Consider the following 20,920-nt stretch of genomic DNA (forward strand, 5'->3'; position numbering starts at 1 on the left):
TAGACAGTTCTGTGTGTGTGTGTGTGTGTGTGTGTGTGTGTGTGTGTGTGTGTGTGTGTGTGTGTGTGTCACCTGGTCATTGTCGTCAGTCTGTCCCAAATCTCTGCCGCTGGCCTGAGCGATCCTCTTCCCTGACACCAGATTCCCCACCATCACAGAGGCAGGTCCGATCTCTGTGCGCGCACACACACACACACACACAGACACGCACACACGCACACACACACAGACACGCACACACACACAGCGTAAGCACATCACCTGGCAGACATGTAAAGTTCATACGTGTCGGAGCGGCGGCGACGCTCCCACCTGGTTGTTTCTGCCGGGGTTTGGGCAGGTTGGTGACGCAGGTGTGGGGGCACATGAGGACGTTACAGGGGTGCAGCCCCCCCTCCAGGTACAGCTGCTTGATCTCTGACAGGTGGATGCCGCCCAGGGGAGTCTTAGGCAGAGTGTTGGCCGGGACCAGAGCCAGGCAGAACACACCCACACCGTGGATGCTGTCTATGGCCTGAGAGACGGAGACGGGGGACAGTTAGAGGACAGACTGAGCAGTGACTACGGTCATAAACGCCGTCTTCTTGTGTCGTTTACCTGCAGCACCCGGCTCATCCACTGGAAGCTGTCCTCCTCCGTGGAGTCGGGCCTCTGCTCCGCCACCACCACGATCCTCTCGTCCCTCAGCACCGTCACGGAGAACACCGCTATCCTGCAGGGACGAGACCGGAGACCTTTACCTCCGTCCTCAGCAGCAGGACGAGGCCGAATGTCTGTCTGTTCACTCGCTTTCAGACGAAGGCTCCATCTCCGTCCACAGAGAGTCCACGCAGCTTCACGCAGGGTGTGTGTGTGTGTGTGTGTGTGTGTGTGTGTGTGTGTGTGTGTGTGGATAACACACACCAAACAGTCCGACGACAAACACTCAGCTGATTTGTTCAGAGCATGTTGTCAGCAAACAGACGGCCCTTCGGCACCGTCAGTAATGAAACATATAGACAAACAAAGAAAGGATGGAGCCGCACACACACACACACACACACACACACACACACACACACACACACACACACACACACACACACACACACACACTCAGCCTGCTTCAGGTCGTATCTGCTCATCAAACGTGGACCCCCACAGACCCCCCCCACCTCCCGCTCACCTGCCCCTGTAGACGAATTTCATTGGCTCGACCGCCAGCGCCGTGGCGACGATGTCATCGGCGTTGTGCCTCCGCCCGCTCACCATGATGAGTCCGTCCATCTTGCCGGTGATGAAGACGAGGCCCCCGGGCCCGACGAAGCCCAGCAGGCCGGTCCGCACGAAGGCGTACTCGCTGATCAGCCCCCCGCCGGAGCTCACCGGGTACACCTGCAGACACACAGCCAATCAGATTTCAGAGAGTTTTAACCTTTATGTGTCAGCTGCTGCTTCATGTTCTTCTGAAACATTCTGCCTGCAGTGAGTCACGAGGAGGACGACAGCGTTCATTCGTCTCCTGCTGAGCCTGTTTTTAAAGCATCGTAACGTTTCAAGATGAGACCAAACTTTACGTTTAAGCCACAAACCGACAGCAGACGAGGTCAGCCTTGCACACACACACACACGCGCGCGCACTGCACACACACATACACACACACACGCGCGCGCTGCACACACACCTCGAAGGTGTTCTTCGTCATGCCGGTGAGGCCGTAGTAGGAGGTGCCGGTGGCGATGGAGCAGACGCAGAGCTCGCCAATCTCGTCCGTCTGACAGAGCTGAGGGACGCCTTCTGGTTTCACCACACATGCCAGGCCTGGAGAGGGACGAGAGACACGGGGACAAATGGGGGGGGGGGTTAATGCCTTTGAGAGTCCTTAACGATGATCAATGTCCCACCAGGTCCAGCATCAGCCATCACAGCCTGAGCTTAACGCCGCCTGCTCTAACACAGCTCTGACGTCGACTCACGTCTGTCAACACTAAACCAGCGTCCTGCTGGAGTCGGCGTGGGTGTAGTTCCCGTGCTGAACACCAGGTGGTGCGAGTTGACAGCGACAGGAAGTGAGCGCTGTAGAGGAAAAGGTGTGTGGCAGAGCCGTTTGATTGGCTGCGTGTTTGATCAGCACGCCTCCTCCTGCAGATTACTGACTGCTTCACGGATTATCAGACCTTCACAAACACTCGGCTGATTGGCTGGTTCAAGCGTCTGAATACGAACATTTTCTGCTTTCCTTCATCTTTTTCTGACACTTAACTGGACGTTTTGTTTTATTGATCTCCACTGATCGAGAACATAATCTGTTGACTCACTGATGATGAAGATAACGGGTAGCTGCAGCCTTAATAGAAATGAATGAAAGCCAGGCACCGAAGTCACCGGCGCCTGCGGCGTCCTCGTCGGGACGAGAGCCGATGATTCATTCTGTCCTAAAAGCCTTTTTATGCTCTGTGTGACTTTGTCTGCAGAGACAAAGCTCAGGTGATGAGGACAGACGGCAGACATTCAGTCCTAAAAGAGCTGTGAGCCTCCTGTTGTACAAAGTTTAGAGTCCATTTAAAGTGAAATGAAAATAAATAAGATCAACACGAGGCAGCGAATTTCCATCCCTCCAAACACACACACACACACACACACACACACACACACACACACACACACACACACACACACACACACACACACACACACACACACACACACACACACAGCCGTACCTCCCGGTGCGACCGTGCCGACGTCCTGCACGGTGAGGACCGACAGACGCTCCTCGGTGTCCACCCGGACCACCCCGTAGGTCAGACCCTGCATGGAGAGGACGCCTCGGCCCGGAGGCTGGCTGCTGTCCTCCACCGGCCTGAACGCCAAACACACACACATCAGACTGTCGTTAACACACACGCAGGGCGGGTGTGTGCTGGTCGCTGAGCTGGAGAGAGACTCATTCCTCTGTTTCACCGTGCAGCTCTGTGCTGATCTGTGATCGATTGATTAGTTATTGATGGATCTGTGGCCTCCTCTGATGGCGGCTGTGTGCTGCAGAGAGAAACTGGACGTGGCTTCATTTCTTTGTGTGTTTGCAGTGTGGACTCTGTGGATGTGTTTGTACAGGTGAGACACAGGTTTGCATAATGTAAAGCAGGGCTGAGAGCGTGTGTGTGTGTGTGCGTGTGCGCGTTTGTGTGTGCACGTACCTCCTGATGGCCACCGTCAGCGCCTCGGGGGAGCTGGCACAGGGACAGATGACGTCGGCTCTCAGGCCTTTGGTCTGAAAGACGTTGAGGAAGGCGTCGCAGGAGGAGATGGACCCTGACGGACGGAGACGGACACGGAGACAGAGACGGACACGACCCGTCAGACACAAAGACCGACGAGGTCACGCAGAGCAAACACACATCAGACGTACTGAGCAGCTGAGTTACTAAAAACACTGCTGAACTCCCTGAATGACACTGAAACACTCAGAGGAACGTTTTGTGCCTTTGACGGTTGGCAGCGTTTCATCCCACAAACCGTCACTGCGCTCCACATCCACAGCCTCTGCTGGGCTTTCAGTTACAGTTTCTCCATGCAGGCGTGAGCAGAGGCCGCTCTGAAGGGGCCCGAACCCGGGCTCTGGCCCCTTCAAAGGGTCTCGCCTCTCCTGTTTTTATCTATCATCTCCTCTCTGTGAAATATTGGACAGTCGTGCCTCTTTGAGCCTCGAGATGTGACTTAAATGGAAACATGTGAGGACAGACGGGAAACTTCTCTCTGCAGCTTCCAGACATCTGAAACGTGCCGAGGCCCCTGAAGTACACACGGACTCACGGTGAGAGGTCAAAGGGCAAAATGTTTGGAAACTCCTTTAATCTTTATGTGTTTTTTTTGTTTCACCACCAAATATTTACCTCTGAGATGTCGTGAACTAGAAGCAGAGAACAGCAAAAAATGAAAATACTCAAGTAAAAGTACCTCAAAATTGCACTGAAGTGCAGGACTTGAGTACATGTATTAGTAACTTTACTTTGAAGGATCCTTCTTCCCATTTCAGCCAAATGTTTTGAACTGACGAGTCAGGTCTGAAGTCTGTCCAGCACAGTAAAAGTACACAGTTTGTCCTACTGTATAATACTGCTTTGTTTGACTGAATGAGAAATGCTCTTCATGGTTTCAGCCTGTCTGTCCAGTGGACATATTTGTGTCCTGACACGCGCTGTTTGTCTGTAACTCGCTCTCTTGGTCAGACGCTGAAATCCATTTTAAAAATGGCTGCTCTTGCTGCCTCTTGAATTAAAGCTCTGCAGCTCAGCTCCTGACTCTCGGGCGGCGCCTGCTAACGGCTACATCGCTACATGCCGGTGGAGCAAACGTGTCAAAGAAGGCACCAAACTAATGAATCACTGGCGGATCATCAACGTCACGCACGTTTCAAGTGTCTGCGAGCTGCTGCTGAGTCAAAGTGAGAGCAGCTAGGACACAGAGAGAAGTTGTTGTGGCGAGCAGTGAAGTAAACAACATGTAATTTGTAGTTAAGGAGCTAAAAAACGAAAAAGGAGTCAGTATAACTATAATTTCCTGGTTTCTGAAGTTATATTTCCGACTGCAGCTGGACTGAAAACCATGTATTGTACCAAATGTGCGCAGTCGGACACATTCTGCTCTATTCCTGTAAAGTGACCCAGTTTCCTGACTTCCCCGGAGAGTTGATCCATCTCCCTGACATCCTCCGCCTCAAACGCGGCTCTCTAAAGTCCCCGTTAGCGGAGGAGCTCCGCCCCCGAGGCCCAGCGCGACCTTACAAGGGTTTGATCCGTCGGCCACCAGCAGCATGCGCAGCGAGCTCAGGTTGATGTCCTTCTGGTCTTTGTGGGCCACCAGAGCCCAGTGCATGTCTCTGGACTTCACACACGCCACCTTGGCTGCACACACACACACACGGACAGGAAATTAGCATTTAAGGTGTTTGACGGACAGGTGGAAGCAGCCAGCGGACTGAGCCGAGCGGCAGGTGGAGCGTGTGTCTGACCTTTGTACTGGCAGACTTTCTGGATCCATGACAGAGGGTTGACCTTCATCAGCGAGTAGGGGACGCTGATCACGTGCATCATGTTCATCACGCTCTGCAGGGCGCACACACACACGATGGCACATCAACATTTAAAGCTCATTCAATTATCTCCTTCAACATGTTTCTGACTCTCTCTGTGTGTATTTTACAAGCTTTTACTCCCTGAAAAACTTCTATCACACCAATCTGTCAACCTGCCTTCACCTACAGATCACAGGTGAGGGTGAAAGCAAACAGGAAGTGAAGGTCATGACCTCCAGCGGGCGGCTCGTCTTACCGTCAGGATGCCGTGCCACAGGCCCACGTCCTTCTTAAAGTCCAGGACGTTCACGATGGTCTCCGCTGCAGACAGAGAGGGACGGGGTTAAAGAGCGAAGGCTGGAGACTGAACCTGCGTGTGTGTGTGTGTGTGCGTGCACGCCTACCCTCGGTGTAGCTGCAGGACTGCGTGAGCGCCTGGCAGTGTGTGAGCAGAGCGATCCTCGTCACAGTGACTCCCAGCACGCTGCCGTCTTTACAGGTTTTATACTGGGAGACAAACAACAGACCATCAGTGACGGCAGAGCAGAGCGAGGCGATTGGTTCAATCAACAAAGACATAAAACGGAGACGAGCTGGAAATAAATAATCAAGTTAAGCCAAGCTTTACATTTCCAGCAGCTCCAGACGCTCTGAAAGCAGGTGGACTTCAGGCTGATTGTCAGAGATGAGACAGTTTGTACAGCAGCTGATATCAAAACTAATCTCTTCCTGTTATTTCAGAAGCAAACTACAGTAAACTACAGTGACCTCAGTCATTAAACGCAGCACAGACAGAGAGACAGAGGGACAGGCTGAGCTGCAGCTGCCGTTCAGGCGTCCACAGTGAGGACGTCTCTCGGCTGTCTGGTGTGTGTCAGTCGTCCCGTCGCTCACCTCGATGTAAGCCGTGTCGTTGTTGGCGTCTTTGATGTGAGGGAACCAGTCTCTGGGCGGTTTGGAGAGGTGCTTCGACTCCGTCACGAACCACAGCAGCTTGGGCCAACCTGCAGAGAGCGAGCGAGGCAGAGGGAGGAAGTCTGAGAAACACGCTGTACAACCAATCGATCGATCGATCGATCAGTCCATCAGCAGCTCTCTCTGACTCTGACTGTCCGATGCTGCACACCTCAGACAGACAGACAGACAAACAGACAGACAGACAGAGAGACAGAGACAGACAGGCAGGCAGGCAGATGGACGGACAGACAGACAGACAGAGAGACACACAGAGAGGCAGACAGAGACACAGAGAGACACACAGACAGGTAGACAGAGACACAGAGACAGACAGGCAGGCAGATGGACGGACAGACAGGCAGGCAGATGGACGGACAGACAGGCAGGCAGACAGAGACAGACAGAGACACAGAGAGACAGACAGGCCGTCCCTCCCCCACACAGACCCCTCAGGCCTCCCCCTCCTCTGATGATTGATGGTCTTCGCTCTGACCTTTGAACTGGGGGATCTCGCCTGTTGCGCTCTTAGGCAGACCCTTGTGGCAGGCGTCACTGGTCAGCGCCACGGTAACGCCACAGCTGCCCAACAGGAATCCGATCTGCTGGCTGCCGGCATCCTATTGGACGACAAAGGGAGGGCAGGCGGTTACCTCTGTGCTCAGAAATCAGTCTCCATCTGCTTTCTGCTTTAAATAAACGGATCTAATGCTGATCGAGGGATAACTGGACTGGTCTCACACACACACACACACACACACACACACACACACACACACACACACACACACACACACACACACACACACACACACACACACACACACACACACACACACACACACACACACACACACACACACACACACACACACACACACACACACAGCGATAACGGTGACAGCTGCGGTGTTTCTCCAGCCGAACAGAAATTTTATGGAAAATCCTGCAGCACAAACGTAGGATGGGGGAAGGGTTGAAGAGCGGCGGCCAGCATGCAGGAGAAGCCGTTTTCTGCTGCAGAGGTCATCGGCGTGTAACCACAGGAAGCTTTTTGTCACAGACTTCCATCCTTCAGGTCGCAGGACGTGATGGCGCCGCGATCAACAGCTGTGACCTCACTGATGACGGAGCCTCACGGAGGAGGACGGCTGGTTTCCAGCTTGTCAGACATGTTGGGTTTCTGCTGAACGGCTGAGACAGAAGATGCGAAGCATCGTTTCAACGGCCACGCGAACAGGAGGGAGGCTGGCGCTCCGGGGTACGAGGCGGAGGACGGACGCGGCCGAGGCGGAGAGGATTAACATCACAGCGGTGCTGTAAAAATGAAATCACCTGACCTCCCACAGAGAAACTAATCCTATGGAATAACATCGAACCCAACGCTGATGAAAAGGGATTAGAGAGCAGCGGCGATGGCGACGGACAGCCGGGCGACGGCCGCTCTGTGTCATTGAAAGAAAACATTCAGTGGGGTTTCAGGAAGTACCTTACGACTCAGGGGGACCTCTATAGGAACGGGGACCACCTCAGCCAGCAGACAGCCGTAGAAGGCCACCATGAAGGCCACGGGGTCGTTGTTAGGAAACACCAACGCCACCTGGGAGAGGGAGGGGCAGGAGCCGGTGTCAGCCATGATGGAAACGAGAACCAGCCCATTTCTAAACATTAGCAAAGCTCACGGCTAAAAAAGCAGAGAAAACCCTCTGATGTGAACTTTACGAACAGCTGTGGAGATCAGAAACCTCAAAACCAAGAAATTATAAGTTTAAAGGAACACTTTGACTTTTTGGAAATACCCTGATTTGCTTTTTTTTGCTAAGAGTTCAGTATGAATCTGGAGCCAGCAGGTGATTAGCTTAGCTTAGCTTAGCTTAGCATTAAGACGGGAAACAGGAGGAAAGACTTCGCTCTCTGAACAGATTAAACAAACCATAGAAAGGATTAGAATTAGTGAGCTTCAGACATTAATGTTAATGATGGACAGAGCTGCTTTATGCTAAGCTACGCTAACTCATATCTTGTGTGCAGACATGAGGCTGGGATCAATCTTCTCAGCAACAACACCAACGATTATTTTATTTCCATGAAATGAACCATGAATTCTGCCTTTAAACATGATTTCAACAGAAAAACATGCAGTTGTTAGTTTAATTTGGAAGGAACACAAACAACACATGAACAAACATGTAATTTTCTAAAAGGAGAACAACAAACAAACAAACCAACGACGCTGCCGCACTGAAACAAGCACAAAGACCAGCGGAGGAGCGTGACTCACCCGGTCCCCCGGTCGCACCATGGGCTCCTGCTTGCTGCCCAGTTTGTGGAGGATGTTGTAGGCGAGCTTGATGCTGCGAGACCACAGCTTCCCTGCAGGGAGCGGACACAGGATACGAGGGTGTGAGAGAGAGCGCTCACAGGATGAAAGTGTGTGTTCCTGGACGTCTATTCTGAGGACGCGGTCGATGAAAGACAAAGACTGCCTGAAGTGAGGACATTTAGGAGCTGTCAGCGGTCAGGAGAGGTCAGCAGAGAATCAGCTCTGCGCTGTCTGGATTAGATTCAGAGGTAAGTGTGGTCTGATGCGCTCGTGGCGGACAGGTGCACCACGCTTAAAAAAGTCCCTGCTGACGGCTGCTGGAGCTGTTTCTCTGGCATGATGATGCTAACCTGCACACCTGAGCACCATCAGCACTCTGCGGTGACGGATCGTCCTCAGAAACACAGAAACACGGGCCACGTTTACCCACAACAGGCCTGAAAAACATCAACTGATGCTCAGCTTGACCCATTTTCATATCGACCAGAACAACATGTCGTCTTCAGAGCTGAGTCTGATCCTGAATCTGTGGAGACTTTTAGTGACCGTCAGGGTCTAAATGCTGCTTCATTTCGAGCACTGAAACACCTGAAAGACATGAAATAACACCTCGTGTCTTCATCTGAACGTGTGGATCTGTGTGATCATCCAGCTGTATCTCATCTGTCTGCTGCGATTCTTGTTTTTCTTCCAGTTTCAGAGGAACGTCGTCTGAGAGCATCAGCAGAACAACTGAACTGTCTCTTTACCGTATGTGAGGACGTAGAGCGGCTTCCCCGCCGTGTCCAGGCTGGTGAGGCAGGGGGCTTTCGGGGAGATGGTTCCCCAGCGTTGGAGCGCAGCCTCCAGGGACGGGGGCCAGTTGGTGACCACCCCCAGCGCCTCGCCCCGCACCGGCATCATCTCCGCCCCCTCCGGCCGCGGCTGATTGGGGTCCGGCTGCTGGACTGGAGACGAGGAGACGAGCAAAGACATCAGAGAGCAGCTCGCAGACCTTAGCTGCTGTTTGTCTGCTGCTCGAGGAAACGACACATGGAGACGTTTAGCCAAAGCCGGCGCAGCGAGGCGGCTGCAGAGAAGTCGTCATCACACTCAGATACGCCGATAACTCATTAGCGTACTTGTTATTAACACAGATGTACTGTGGGAATTTGTAAAATGTGTGAGTGGACAGCTGATTCCCTTTAATGTGCAGTTTAGAGAGCAGAGAGAGGCGGCGGGGGGGCAAGGGGGGGGTCAACCTGAGCCACTGCATCAACACCAGTCGACACCTTCGATCCAAACAATCAACACGTTACAGCTGAAAGCAGAAAAAAGAGCTTTTTCTGAAAAACTAAAACTAAAACGCAGAGTGGAAACGAGGAGACGAAGACAGAGGACGCAGCCGGGTGGTGAGGATTTGCGTCGCCTTCGTTAGCAAAAATTATGACGAAATATCATCGTCAACGAACCTTTATCACGTGAGACGGGACGCAGCGTAAATGCTGGTCATGTGACAATAACTCTAATTAAATATTTAATGCAATATTGTTGACGAATAAAAAGGAGACGACACACAAAATAAAAGCTCTGCTAAAACGTCTCTTCATTTTCACGGACTAAAGCGAGACGACATGTTCTAATATTATTTTGTCTCGTTTAGTCACGTTTTTCTTATTATTTGTTTCCTGTCTCACTTCAGCGGCTGCATCAGGTCGCACTGCCCAGTCGCAGTGATGTCACTTCCTCAATCCCGCTCGCGGCGTTATTTAGACGATGCAGCTGCGGTAGGTTAACGTTAACGACAGACAGCTGACGCAGAGGACGGACCGACGGCCGGCCAGCCGGCTTTGCTTGGTAAAATAAATCTGCTGTGAACTCAAATCAGAGCGTCTTCGTGTCTGGAATGGATGTTTTCTTCAGTCTTTAAGGTAACAATAATATAATAATCAGACAACCTTGTTTGAACTGTGAAATGGGTTTGACTAAAAGAACATTTTGGTTTCGTCTATACTACGAGGTACTTCTACTATATTGACTGGGTTGAATAGAACTGCATTACTAAACAGAGACTAAAATACAGTTTTCACTGACTAAAACTAGACAGTCACAGATAATTCTGACTAAAATGAGACTAACATGTTCAGACTTTTAGTGGACTGAAACTTGACTCGACTAAAAAGAGCATGAACGTGACTGAAACTAATACAAACTAAAATGACAGCTTGACACTGAGACTAAAATTAAAACAGAAACAACACCAGAGAGACGCAAACAAGCAGACGTCAGACTGAGATCTCTGCGCTCACTGAAGCCCTCGTGAGGAGCTCCTCATCTGTTCACATCGCTCTTTGGACGAGCTCGTGACGGCGTCCACGCTGATGGAGACAGACAGCTCCGCTCTCTGCCTACATGCACAGGCTGATCGTGAACAGACGAACGTGTCGGGGTGCAGCTCACGCTCCCTCTGCGCCGCCCGTCCGACGCTTGCTTTCTATTGGCCGCTCTGTCTGAGCTCTCCAGCTCCTCCTCTGCTCACTGCTCTGCAAGCCTGCACTGTGGCCCCACCACCACCACCACCACCACCTCAGCATCCACCTGCAGGCTCTGCTTCAAGTCCCAGCAGGAGGAAATCTGCTATCATCACCCCTCAATCTTCCTCCCTGTGCTGCAGGGAGCGAGGAGGTGCTGAGAGGGCAGACATGCAGCGACGACGCTGCTGCGCTGCATCGACGTAAATAAACAAACGTTTGCATGTGAGCCGACTGACTGACTGACTGACTGACTGACGGACGGACTGACTGACGGACTGACGGACGGACGGACGGACTGACTGACGGACTGACTGACTGACTGACAGACTGACTGACCGACTGGCTGACCGACTGACGGACTGACTGACTGACTGACTGACTGACGGACGGACTGACTGACTGACTGACTGATGGACTGACTGACTGACTGATGGACTGACTGACGGACTGACTGACTGATTGACTGATGGACTGACTGACTGACTGACTGACTGACTGACCGACTGGCTGACTGACAGACTGACTGACCGACCGACCGACTGGCTGACTGACTGACTGACTGACTGACTGACGGACGGACGGACGGACGGACTGACTGATGGACTGATTGACTGACTGATGGACTGACTGACTGACTGATTGACTGACTGATGGACTGACTGACTGACTGACTGACTGACTGATGGACTGATGGACTGAATGATTGACTGACTGACTGACTGACTGACTGATTGACTGACTGATGGACTGACTGACTGACTGACTGACTGACTGATTGACTGATGGACTGACTGGCTGACTGACAGACTGACGGACTGACTGACTGACCGACTGACTGACTGACTGACTGACTGACTGACTGACGGACTGACCGACTGACTGACTGACTGACTGACGGACTGACCGACTGACTGACTGACTGACGGACGGACGGACTGACTGACTGATGGACTGACTGACTGACTGACTGACTGATGGACTGAATGACTGACTGAGCTGCATTTAGCTCCTGAAATATGCTCGACTGGCTGAGGTGGAGCTCATTGTCACCTGTTTAGTAAAGGACTGAAACTAATGATTCTTTTCATTCTGGATCAATCAGCTGATTATTTTCTCCATCAATCGATTGATCGTTTGGTTTGGTAACTAGGGAAGGAGGAGCAACAAATCTTCACATGTGAGAAGCTGAAAAAGGATTTAAACGATGATCAGAAGAGCTGCCAATCAGCTGTCGAAGTGAACGATCGACTGATCGTCTCAGCTGTCAGTGAGTTCAACTTATATCAAAAAATCACATTTAATAACTGGTCTTACGTTTTGTTTGTTAAGTAATCAAAGTTGTTTTGTGTTCAGTGTTTCGTTAGCGAGCGTGCTGCTCGGCGTCTGCGCTCGTGGCTCTGGTTGGACCCCCCTCGACAGATGGAGGTGAAGCCGACCGCCAGCTCTCACCTGGCCGCCTCGGTTTACTGCGTCATTAAAGGAAACGGCTGCGGGCGTCACTCATGCCTCCCAAGTATGAAGGTAGATTGGATGACACACTGAAACTTAAATCAGACAGAATGATGAGTCATGCAGAATCAAAGACGGTTTCTAACCCTCCAGAAGTTCGTCAAAGTCATCGACAAAGAACTCTCGTAGCGGAGGTCTGCGAGGCTGCTTCAGCGTGTTCACAAGCTGCTGGATTTTAGCTGACACGCGACTGCTGACCGGAACACCTGCAAGAACCGCAGACACACACACACACGAGGTGAGGGCGGCGCTGTGGGCCCAGTCTGCACAGTGGAGAAGGACAGCGGCGGCCTGGACTGTTCGCCAGGGCGTCCTCATCATGTGATCAATGACAGGTCAAACAAAGTGTCAGTCAACTTCAAACGTCTGGACGGCTTCGCAGCAGAGAGCTGAACCGAGACGCCGCTGTTCTGGAGCGAAGCGTTCAGTTCTCAGCTGGGACGGAGCAGACGATGCTCGCTGTGAACGGCCCTCCGCTTCCTAACTGTGACTGCGTGACCGTGAGGCATGCTGGGAAAGAACAGAGATGCTTCAAAACAAGAAAAACAAAAAGTCCAATCTGTTCATCCAGGGGAGCGACATGAACAGACAGTGTAACTGGTCACTTCTCTGAGGCGGCGGTCCAATTAGAGCTCACCTCCTGATGAGGGAGCTTCTATTTTTATCCGCCTGTCTTCAGCATCTTTATTCTGAGGCTCCGCTTTGGGAGCAGGATGAAGGCGCGAGGAGGAGGAGGAGGAGGAGGAGGAGGAGGCCGCTCTTACCGTCACCCGTCTCCATGCGCTCGGCGTTGCCGTACTTCTGCGTGTTCCTGGCGATGGTTCCCATGTTGGCCATGTGGTGACGCTCGGTGTGGGAGTGGGACGAGTCCGACGAGTAGCCCGTCACATCCGGGGGGGCCGAGTGATTCTCTGCAGGGGGGGGCGGACGGAGGGAGGGAGGGAGGGAGAGGTGGACGGAATAGACAAACAGCCGGCGGTGACTCATTGTTCATGTTTATCGCTGCGCTGTTTGTCAAGTGCCTCGTTTAGTTGCTCTTATGGCGAATTAAACACAAGCGACGGCTCTTCCTTTGTTAATGTGGGTCACATCCCTCACGCACACGCCGGAGAATGAGCTCTGGCATGGTGGGAAATCCATTCAGCACAATACCTGCTCCAAAACAATACTTCCTTTGTGTGCTCAGAGCAAAATGAGAGCTCATTTTCTGACTCAAAGAGGAGAAATTCTGCATAAAACCTGATTTATTTTACAGAAATCTGCAGAATTAAACAACAAAGCGAATGACCTCGTTACAGGAAGCCGGTCAGTAACTTTAACGTCCTTCAAATCAGCAGCGAGCTCGTTCAAACACTCTAAGAAGTGAGGGTTTGATCAAACCGTCACGTGCTGACTCACCGTCCGACTCCAGCGGCGGTGGCCACAGCATGTCAGACCCAAACTCGCAGGATCGCCGCAGAGACCCTCCGTTCTCTGCCACACTCAGAGCTCCCTTCCTCTTCAGAGACAGGTGGCCGATACCTGCACGCACGCACACACGCACACACACACACAGGTGTCTTACAGCCAAAGGTAACAGGAAACGCATCACTGGTGAGAAGACAGTGAGACGCTCTGCAGGACTGAATATCAAAGTGTTGAAAACAGCGAAACACCAAATGTGACATCAAACGTGCGCTCGGGTTCAGAATCCCGTTAATTTATTCTTTGATCAGATCCTAATTTAAATCTAAATGTCGCCACATGTTGGACTATTTCACTCAGGCTCTTTCATCTGGTATCTGCAGAATGTGGTCTCGCTCGTCCAATGAGAGACAGATGTTGTACATTTATATTCATGCACTTCCTGCTTCAACTCTTCTTCTGCTCTTTCTTTAGGCCTTTACAAACACAGGTGAGTCTTCACACAAAAAGTCCACACGTGGCGATGCAGAACGCTCCTTCCTGTCTCTGCTCTGACGCACCTGCAGCGCGCCGTCTTACCGTGGTGTGACTGCGACAGGTGGCTCTGCTGGTGGTGCGACTGGCCCAGGTGCGTGTGCGCCAGGTGCGTGTGCGCCAGGTGCGAGATGTGCGTGTGTGCCAGCGAGTCGGCCAGCCGCCCGGCGTTGCCGCTGCCTCCGCTCTGCGTGGACGAGGACGAGGAGGAGGTGGAGCCCAGGTGGGCGGGGCCTAACTGGGACGGGCGGCTCATCCAGTGCTCCATGCCCGACATGTCGTCGCCCGGCCCCGCCTCCTCCTCTGAGCCCGACGACGAGTCTGAGCACAGGGGGGACAGGCCTGGTGAGAGTCAGTGACCGCCATTATTCGTAAACAGAAAACACACAACATGAACAAACATGAGCACAACATGAGCAGGCTAACGCTAACTGACGCCACTCTCATACCTGCCTGTTAATGTGAAACAGGAAATAGTCCCGTACGTAAGCACAACCTGTTCTTCTACATTTCCAGGTGTAACATGGTGACAGGTGAGCTGCAGAGATGCTTGTTAGCACCACTCTTTATGCTAAGCTAAGCTACGCTAAGCTAAGCTAAGCTAACGGGCTGCTGGGTCCAGCTTCACATTTACCAAACAGGAATGAGAGGCATCAGTCTAACTGTCAACATTTTATCCTTCATCAGGAAAAGCTGCATTGCAGAAGTTTACTGAGGCAAAAAGCTCTGACATTAAAATCAGCAGCAGCGAATAAAAGAGTTTGTGTGGCTGGAAAATGTTTTTGTAAACCTCTTGTTTTTTTGGATTTAATGGAATAATTTGGCTGCATTATGCTGTTTAACTGTCTGAGTGAATTAACATGTCTGAGAGAAGATAATAGAAAAGTTCATCATTTTCAGGTGAACGTGTCCATTAAACCTGCTGTACACACACACACACACACACACACACACACACACACACACACACACACACACACACACACACACACACACACACACACACACACACACACACACACACACACACACACACACACACACTGTGTGGCCAACAGGAAGTACACACTCCTGTGCTGCTCTGCTTTGTGGCTGCTCTCCACACCACAGACAGATAATGAACTGGTGTAACTGGTTTGGAGCCATACACTCTACATGTATGGGGAAAGTATGTGGACGCCTCTAATCAATACTTCATATACTTCCTGTCTGAGGCCCCTCGGCTCCAATAAAGGAAATGACACAAAGCGGCTCCATGAAGTTTGGTGTGGGAGACCTTGACCGGCCTGCTCAGAGCTTTGACTTCAGCCCCATCCAACACCTCTGGGATGATCTGGACCACCAAATGTGAGCCAGACCTGATCACCCAACATCAGCGCTGGACTCCTGGAGCTGAACGGGAGCAAATCCCTGCAGCCAGGTCCCAAAAATGTCATCTTAATGCTCAGATTGGGAAGGATATGATCAGTTACCACATCTGGGGGCAACACCTGGGCGTCCACATACTTTTGGCCACGTTGTACAAGTCAGTGTATAGCTAGTTAAAGAGAATAAATCCACTTTAAGATGCTCTGCAGTGAAGAATCGAACACAGTCCAGTGATGATCCACAGATCTGAAGTCAGGCTTTAATTGTCAAACAAAGGCTCAAAGCGTGGTGACGTCTGAGTGGCAGAGCAGACCGCCGGCTCTCCAGCTCGCACCCCAAATGTCAATAATTAGTCAGCTCACGTAGAAGAGCCACAAGAAGCAATTTAGCTCCAACTGGCTTCAGGCTGCACTTCACAAAAGAACCGCAGAGACTGAATTCAGCTCTTTAAATAAGAGCTCATCATGTGAACACAGACGACAGAAAATCAGCCCTCAGATTTAAGTAATGTGAGAGGCTGAAAGTCGTCACGTTTCCTTCTTTACGGTCCAATCAGCACCGAATCACGTCATCAGCTCTGATTGTGTTCAGTCTCAGGAGCTAAAGGTCAATTCAGCATCCAACAGGAGCCACTTCCTGTGGTCACAGCAGCTGACAGCGTCGCTGTCAGAGGACGCAGAAACAGGCTGCGAGTTTGTCTGTCAGCGTCTGAGAGGCAGAAACGCAGCATTACCCATAATCCTGTCTGGGCTCAGGGCGCCCTGTGCGGGGTCACGACCCGGTTCAGCTCAGATAACCAGGCAGTGTGTGTGTGTGTGTGTGTGTGTGTGTGTGTGTGTGTGTGTGTGTGTGTGTGTGTGTGTGTGTGTGTGTGTGTGTGTGTGTGCAGCTTTTTCACTTTCAAAGCTTTTTTTTTTTTAATCCCTTCGAAGTCACAGGAAACTGATCAAACTCCTCTGAACGCACACCTGAAACCTGCTCTGGACCGGCTTCAGAAGGCGTTTAGGTGTGTGCGGCGTGTGCAGCGTGTGCAGCGTGTGCAGCGTGTGTGTGTGTGTGTGTGTGTGTGTGTTCTGGCGTGTGTGTCGTCACCTGGAGGCGTGTATGCATCCATGGAGGTCTGCACCACCAGCGAGCGTCTCTTGGAAGGCATCGGCACGGCCACCTTCCTCTCCACGTGTCGCGCCAGCACAGCCTGCACCGCCTCGGTGTGGACGTCTGAGACAGAGGGACGCAGAGGAGGACACTGTCTCACTCGGTCTGTGAGCGTCTGTGCTCTTTGAATGCAGCAGACTGGACTTTAAAAACAGTTTCCTGCTGTGGGAGCAGAGCTCATCTCAGCCGCCTGAGTGCCGATAAACGGCAGTGAAACATGAATCCAGTAAAATCTTAATGCCAGTTTTCCACTTTTAGCAGCTAACGCAGTTACAGCTGAGCTGAGCGGCTCCTAAAGGACGCCACGGCCCAAACCAGCCTTCTTCTTCTCTGGTTTCTAATTTGGTAGCGAGTGAGTAATTTGATTTAAAGACGTTTAACTGCAGCAGTTTACATCTTAAAGCACGTGAGTGACCAATCAGAGGGAGCGACCAATCAGAGCCAGGCATGTTTGACATGCGCGTCATTACACAGAGGTCTGCGGCTCCGTCTGCTCTTTTATTCAATATTTCATGTTTTTCACAGTAAAACCTGCTCAAACACTGAGGAAATGACGAGTTTACGGTCACATGGCAGAGCTCTTCTTTAAACAATCTGCATATTTTAATTCATCTTGTCAGCAGCAGTCATGTGACCGCTCTGGGGGCGGGGCTTCTGTACCTGATCGGTAGCGCTCGTCTCTGGTGCCGGACGTTCGCCGCCGGTGGAAACGGGCGGCGGAGGGAGGGCCGAGGGGGGGCCGATGGGACATGGGCCCTTCCATACCTACAGAGGCAAGCAGACAGGCAGGCGGACGGACACACACATAAACACACACACACAGACGCACACACACACATATGCACACACGCGTTTGACAAAAAGCAATAAATAGAGTGCAAGAAAGGAAAAAACAAACATGGAGATGATTTGATTCGGCAGAAAAATCAGATTTTTCTGACTTCATAAAACAAAATAATTGAAAAAGAACAGAATAAAATCATAACAATGCGCTGGCTGTGTAGCTGCTCGTGCACAGAGCGCGCCCGTGAGGCTACACCCCCGAGATGAGTGACGAGGTGTGTGTGCGTGTGTGCGTGTGCGTGTGCGTGTGTGTGTTTCAGCTGTGTGTTCACACACAGAGGAGCAGGCGCAAGCTGAGCTCGGGGGAGTCTTCACCTACATTCGCTAATGGCGACGGCTGAGGGCCGGATCGATAGAGGCGAGGATCAGCGCAACTGTGTTTGTCATGAGAGCAGATCGATGCCCGGGGTGGGGGGGTGGGGGGTGTGTGGGGAGGTCAGAGGTTGCTAAATTACCTCCAGCATGTGGAACATATGCCCTGATCAGCTTGTGCCTCTTCTTCTCATAACCCTTCTGAGTGATGTCCCCTGCAAACAAATAGAAATAGAGAGTGAGAGAGCGAGCGACGGCGGCGCCGGCTGAGCGTCCTCGTCTGTTCACAAAACATCGCAGCACATGAGCACGTCTCGGCCTGGACCGAGACGCCGAGTCTCGCGTCACTCGACCTCGTCTGTCTCTCCCGGTGCTTTGACGACGACTGTTCATTAAAGATGACAACACAGAAAAATGTGAAACGGAACTCAAATAATGGAAAATAAGTGGTGGGATGAGCGATGATGAAAGAAGACAGAAAGAAAAGGAACAATGCTTTGCACAGGCTGATCAGCTGCTCTCTAAAGGCCGTCCATTTCTTCATCATCATCATCATCATTCGGCCTGCAGGTCTGCTCTCATTCAGGACAAACACACAAAAACATCCATGTTTCCGCTGCAAGAAGTGACGCCAAAGTGAGATAAAACATCTTAACTCAAAGAAACAAAAGCTTCGTTTCGGATCTCCACACCGGGCCGCTTTAACCTGAGTGCGTTTCACCATTGTCCTGCAATGTAGCAGCTTCCACCACAGAGGACGGACTCCTCAGTGCGTGCAGGACAAGCAGGACAGGGAACAGAGGGAGCTCGTTGTGTCCTCGTGTCCCACAGGAGACGAGGGTTAAATTATGGAGTCAGTTTGGTGTCACTGCTGTGTTTTTACACCACATGTCCAAACCATCACCCGCCCAGTGTTCCCAGTACTGTGCTTTAAACAACGTGCTGTCAAACGCTGGGACGCTGCCGTCTGCTGTCACTTTAGACGACAACCATGAGTGGAGACGCTGCAGCAGAGAGGAGACACCTCGTCTTTGAGGACTAACAGGACGCGCTGACAGTGAAAACACGGGTTGATAACCTTCAGCTGCAGACTGTCGCTGACAGACGGCGTCCATCTTTGTTTGTTTTTCGGACACTTCCTGTTTGGCGCAGACACGTCTGAACTACGGCTCGAATGTTGGCGTGAGCGGTTTTTAAAGGCCAAAAACTGGACATCACGGCGAGCTAACGCTGCCGCTAGCCGTCTATTTTCACTTTATGTCCTCAGAGCTGAAGACTGAGTTTAATCATCTGTTTTCTTATTTCCATGTTTGGCTCAGACTAATCTCTGTTTTAAAGGTTGGTGTCTATGAAAGCAGCTTTTGCCTCGTGGCCTCATGGTGACTTTAGCTGCTAATGCTAACTCTGCTATCCGTCCTCTGTGTCCCACACAGCCTCCTGTGGAGTTTCCCACCAACGACCAACCAGACAAAGAACACGCAGAGCTTTTCATGAGCCGCCTGCCAGCTGAGCAGCTTCGGTTTTAACCAGCCATCAAAGCAAAGAGGATTTTTCCTCTGTGACTTTAACAAGCTGCACGACAGCGAAGCGTCTTCACAGCGTCAGCAGCTGTTTTAGACGAAGATTCGACTTTTCAGGCCGAGTCTGACTCAGAAAGTCTGCCGGACGGACAGACAGAGGTCAGCGAGGAGGGGCGGCCATGGAGAGGCTCATTACAATCCCTGAGGGGGGTTCTCGCTGCCTAGGCAACCATTGATGCGCCCCTCGCAACCGCCGCCCCCGCCTGTCAATCACAGCGCCCCAGGACCCTCGCAGCAGGGCTAATGTGAGCTAATACCTCCTCGTTTGTCCCCATTAAATGCTGTTAAACTGCTGTTAATTAGTGATTTTTATTTGACTGCCGCAGAGATGTTTAACTCGCCAGCGACAGGGAGCCAATCAAACGCAAGCAGGAAAGAAACGCAGCAAAACAAGACAGCTGACAGATGTGCTCCTCTGCCAATCTGAGAGTCTGTCCGTCCATCTTCCAGCCTGCCGTTCATCCGATGGACTTCACACCCGAGGAGGTGTGCTGACGAGTGTGAGCTCCAGATCTGCGGTGCATATTTAGAACAGCGCGTTACTACCAGCAGGACTACACACTGTGTGGTGCACTGACAGGGGACCCTATTCTCTGTTACACCGCCAAACGGCATGCTGGGAACAGCGACAGTACATTTAAACACAGAAGAAGAAAAAGATCAGAGATGTTTCACTGAACTGGAACATTTCAGGCGACTGAACTTCCCCAGTGAATGCTTTCGTTCCAGGAAGTAGACTGGTCCAAGACAGCTAGCTGTTAGCAGTGACGGCAGCCAATGATGAAGCTGAAAGCTGTTTTTGTTCACCGCTCTAAAAAACTGATGAAGACGTACAAACTCTCATGTTTAAAGTTAAATACTGTAAAGTTTCTTTGATGCAATGAAAAGATCAAAACAAGGTTTCGGCTCGTTTCTCAATGCTGTCCAACTAAAGACAGAAACCTTTGAAAATGGGTCAAATAAACAGACTTAGGATTAAAAAAAGGTTCAGTAATCAGTAAAAACGCTGCTCGCTGGAAACAGAGCATCTGTCGGGACTATTTTCAGCGGCGGATGGATCCACATCTGGTGCTGCAGTGAGTGTGTGTGCGGCAGCGATCAGGCTGTGACACACACACTGTCCTCGTCAGTGGGACTGACTGACTGGTTTCATCCTTTGACAAAGACTTTCTCTTTCTCGAACGTCTCTCGGCTCCCAAATCTGGACTCACCCGTCGTATTTGCTGCTGCTGCGTTTGAAGCTGCTGTTTCCTCTGAAGGAGTGAAATTCTCACAGCTGACTGCAGAGAGGCGAACTCAGCTGTTTGCACACAGATTGTGTCTCTGAGCGAGCGGCTCGGGGACGCGTCCAGCTGTGTGTCTCCTGCA

At 51.5% G+C, this 20,920-nt stretch overlaps 1 protein-coding gene across 4 annotated transcripts in view; it reads right to left on the reverse strand.

The window, feature by feature from the left end:
- LOC139346628 (disco-interacting protein 2 homolog C-like) overlaps positions 1–20,920 on the reverse strand; it is a 39,058-nt gene that overhangs the window by 9,566 nt on the left and 8,572 nt on the right. The window contains exons 2-24 of one of the 4 annotated variants that reach the window (XM_070985800.1): positions 18,116–18,187; positions 17,478–17,582; positions 16,755–16,880; positions 14,340–14,615; positions 13,755–13,877; positions 13,121–13,267; positions 12,443–12,562; positions 9,084–9,281; positions 8,293–8,384; positions 7,501–7,611; positions 6,508–6,631; positions 5,952–6,061; positions 5,462–5,564; positions 5,314–5,378; positions 4,995–5,088; positions 4,768–4,887; positions 3,181–3,295; positions 2,704–2,843; positions 1,665–1,801; positions 1,166–1,374; positions 598–712; positions 313–514; positions 73–173 (exon numbers count right to left, since the gene is read on the reverse strand). In XM_070985800.1, the coding sequence (XP_070841901.1) occupies positions 73–173; positions 313–514; positions 598–712; positions 1,166–1,374; positions 1,665–1,801; positions 2,704–2,843; positions 3,181–3,295; positions 4,768–4,887; positions 4,995–5,088; positions 5,314–5,378; positions 5,462–5,564; positions 5,952–6,061; positions 6,508–6,631; positions 7,501–7,611; positions 8,293–8,384; positions 9,084–9,281; positions 12,443–12,562; positions 13,121–13,267; positions 13,755–13,877; positions 14,340–14,615; positions 16,755–16,880; positions 17,478–17,582; positions 18,116–18,187 (3,005 nt within the window). Of the gene's footprint in view, positions 1–72; positions 174–312; positions 515–597; positions 713–1,165; positions 1,375–1,664; positions 1,802–2,703; positions 2,844–3,180; positions 3,296–4,767; positions 4,888–4,994; positions 5,089–5,313; positions 5,379–5,461; positions 5,565–5,951; positions 6,062–6,507; positions 6,632–7,500; positions 7,612–8,292; positions 8,385–9,083; positions 9,282–12,442; positions 12,563–13,120; positions 13,268–13,754; positions 13,878–14,339; positions 14,637–16,754; positions 16,881–17,477; positions 17,583–18,115; positions 18,188–20,920 lie in introns of all 4 variants that reach the window. The other 3 variants (XM_070985799.1, XM_070985801.1, XM_070985802.1) reach the window with 3 other exon arrangements.

Source organism: Chaetodon trifascialis, chromosome 18 (assembly GCF_039877785.1).
Source record: "Chaetodon trifascialis isolate fChaTrf1 chromosome 18, fChaTrf1.hap1, whole genome shotgun sequence".
Taxonomy (NCBI): domain Eukaryota; kingdom Metazoa; phylum Chordata; class Actinopteri; order Chaetodontiformes; family Chaetodontidae; genus Chaetodon; species Chaetodon trifascialis.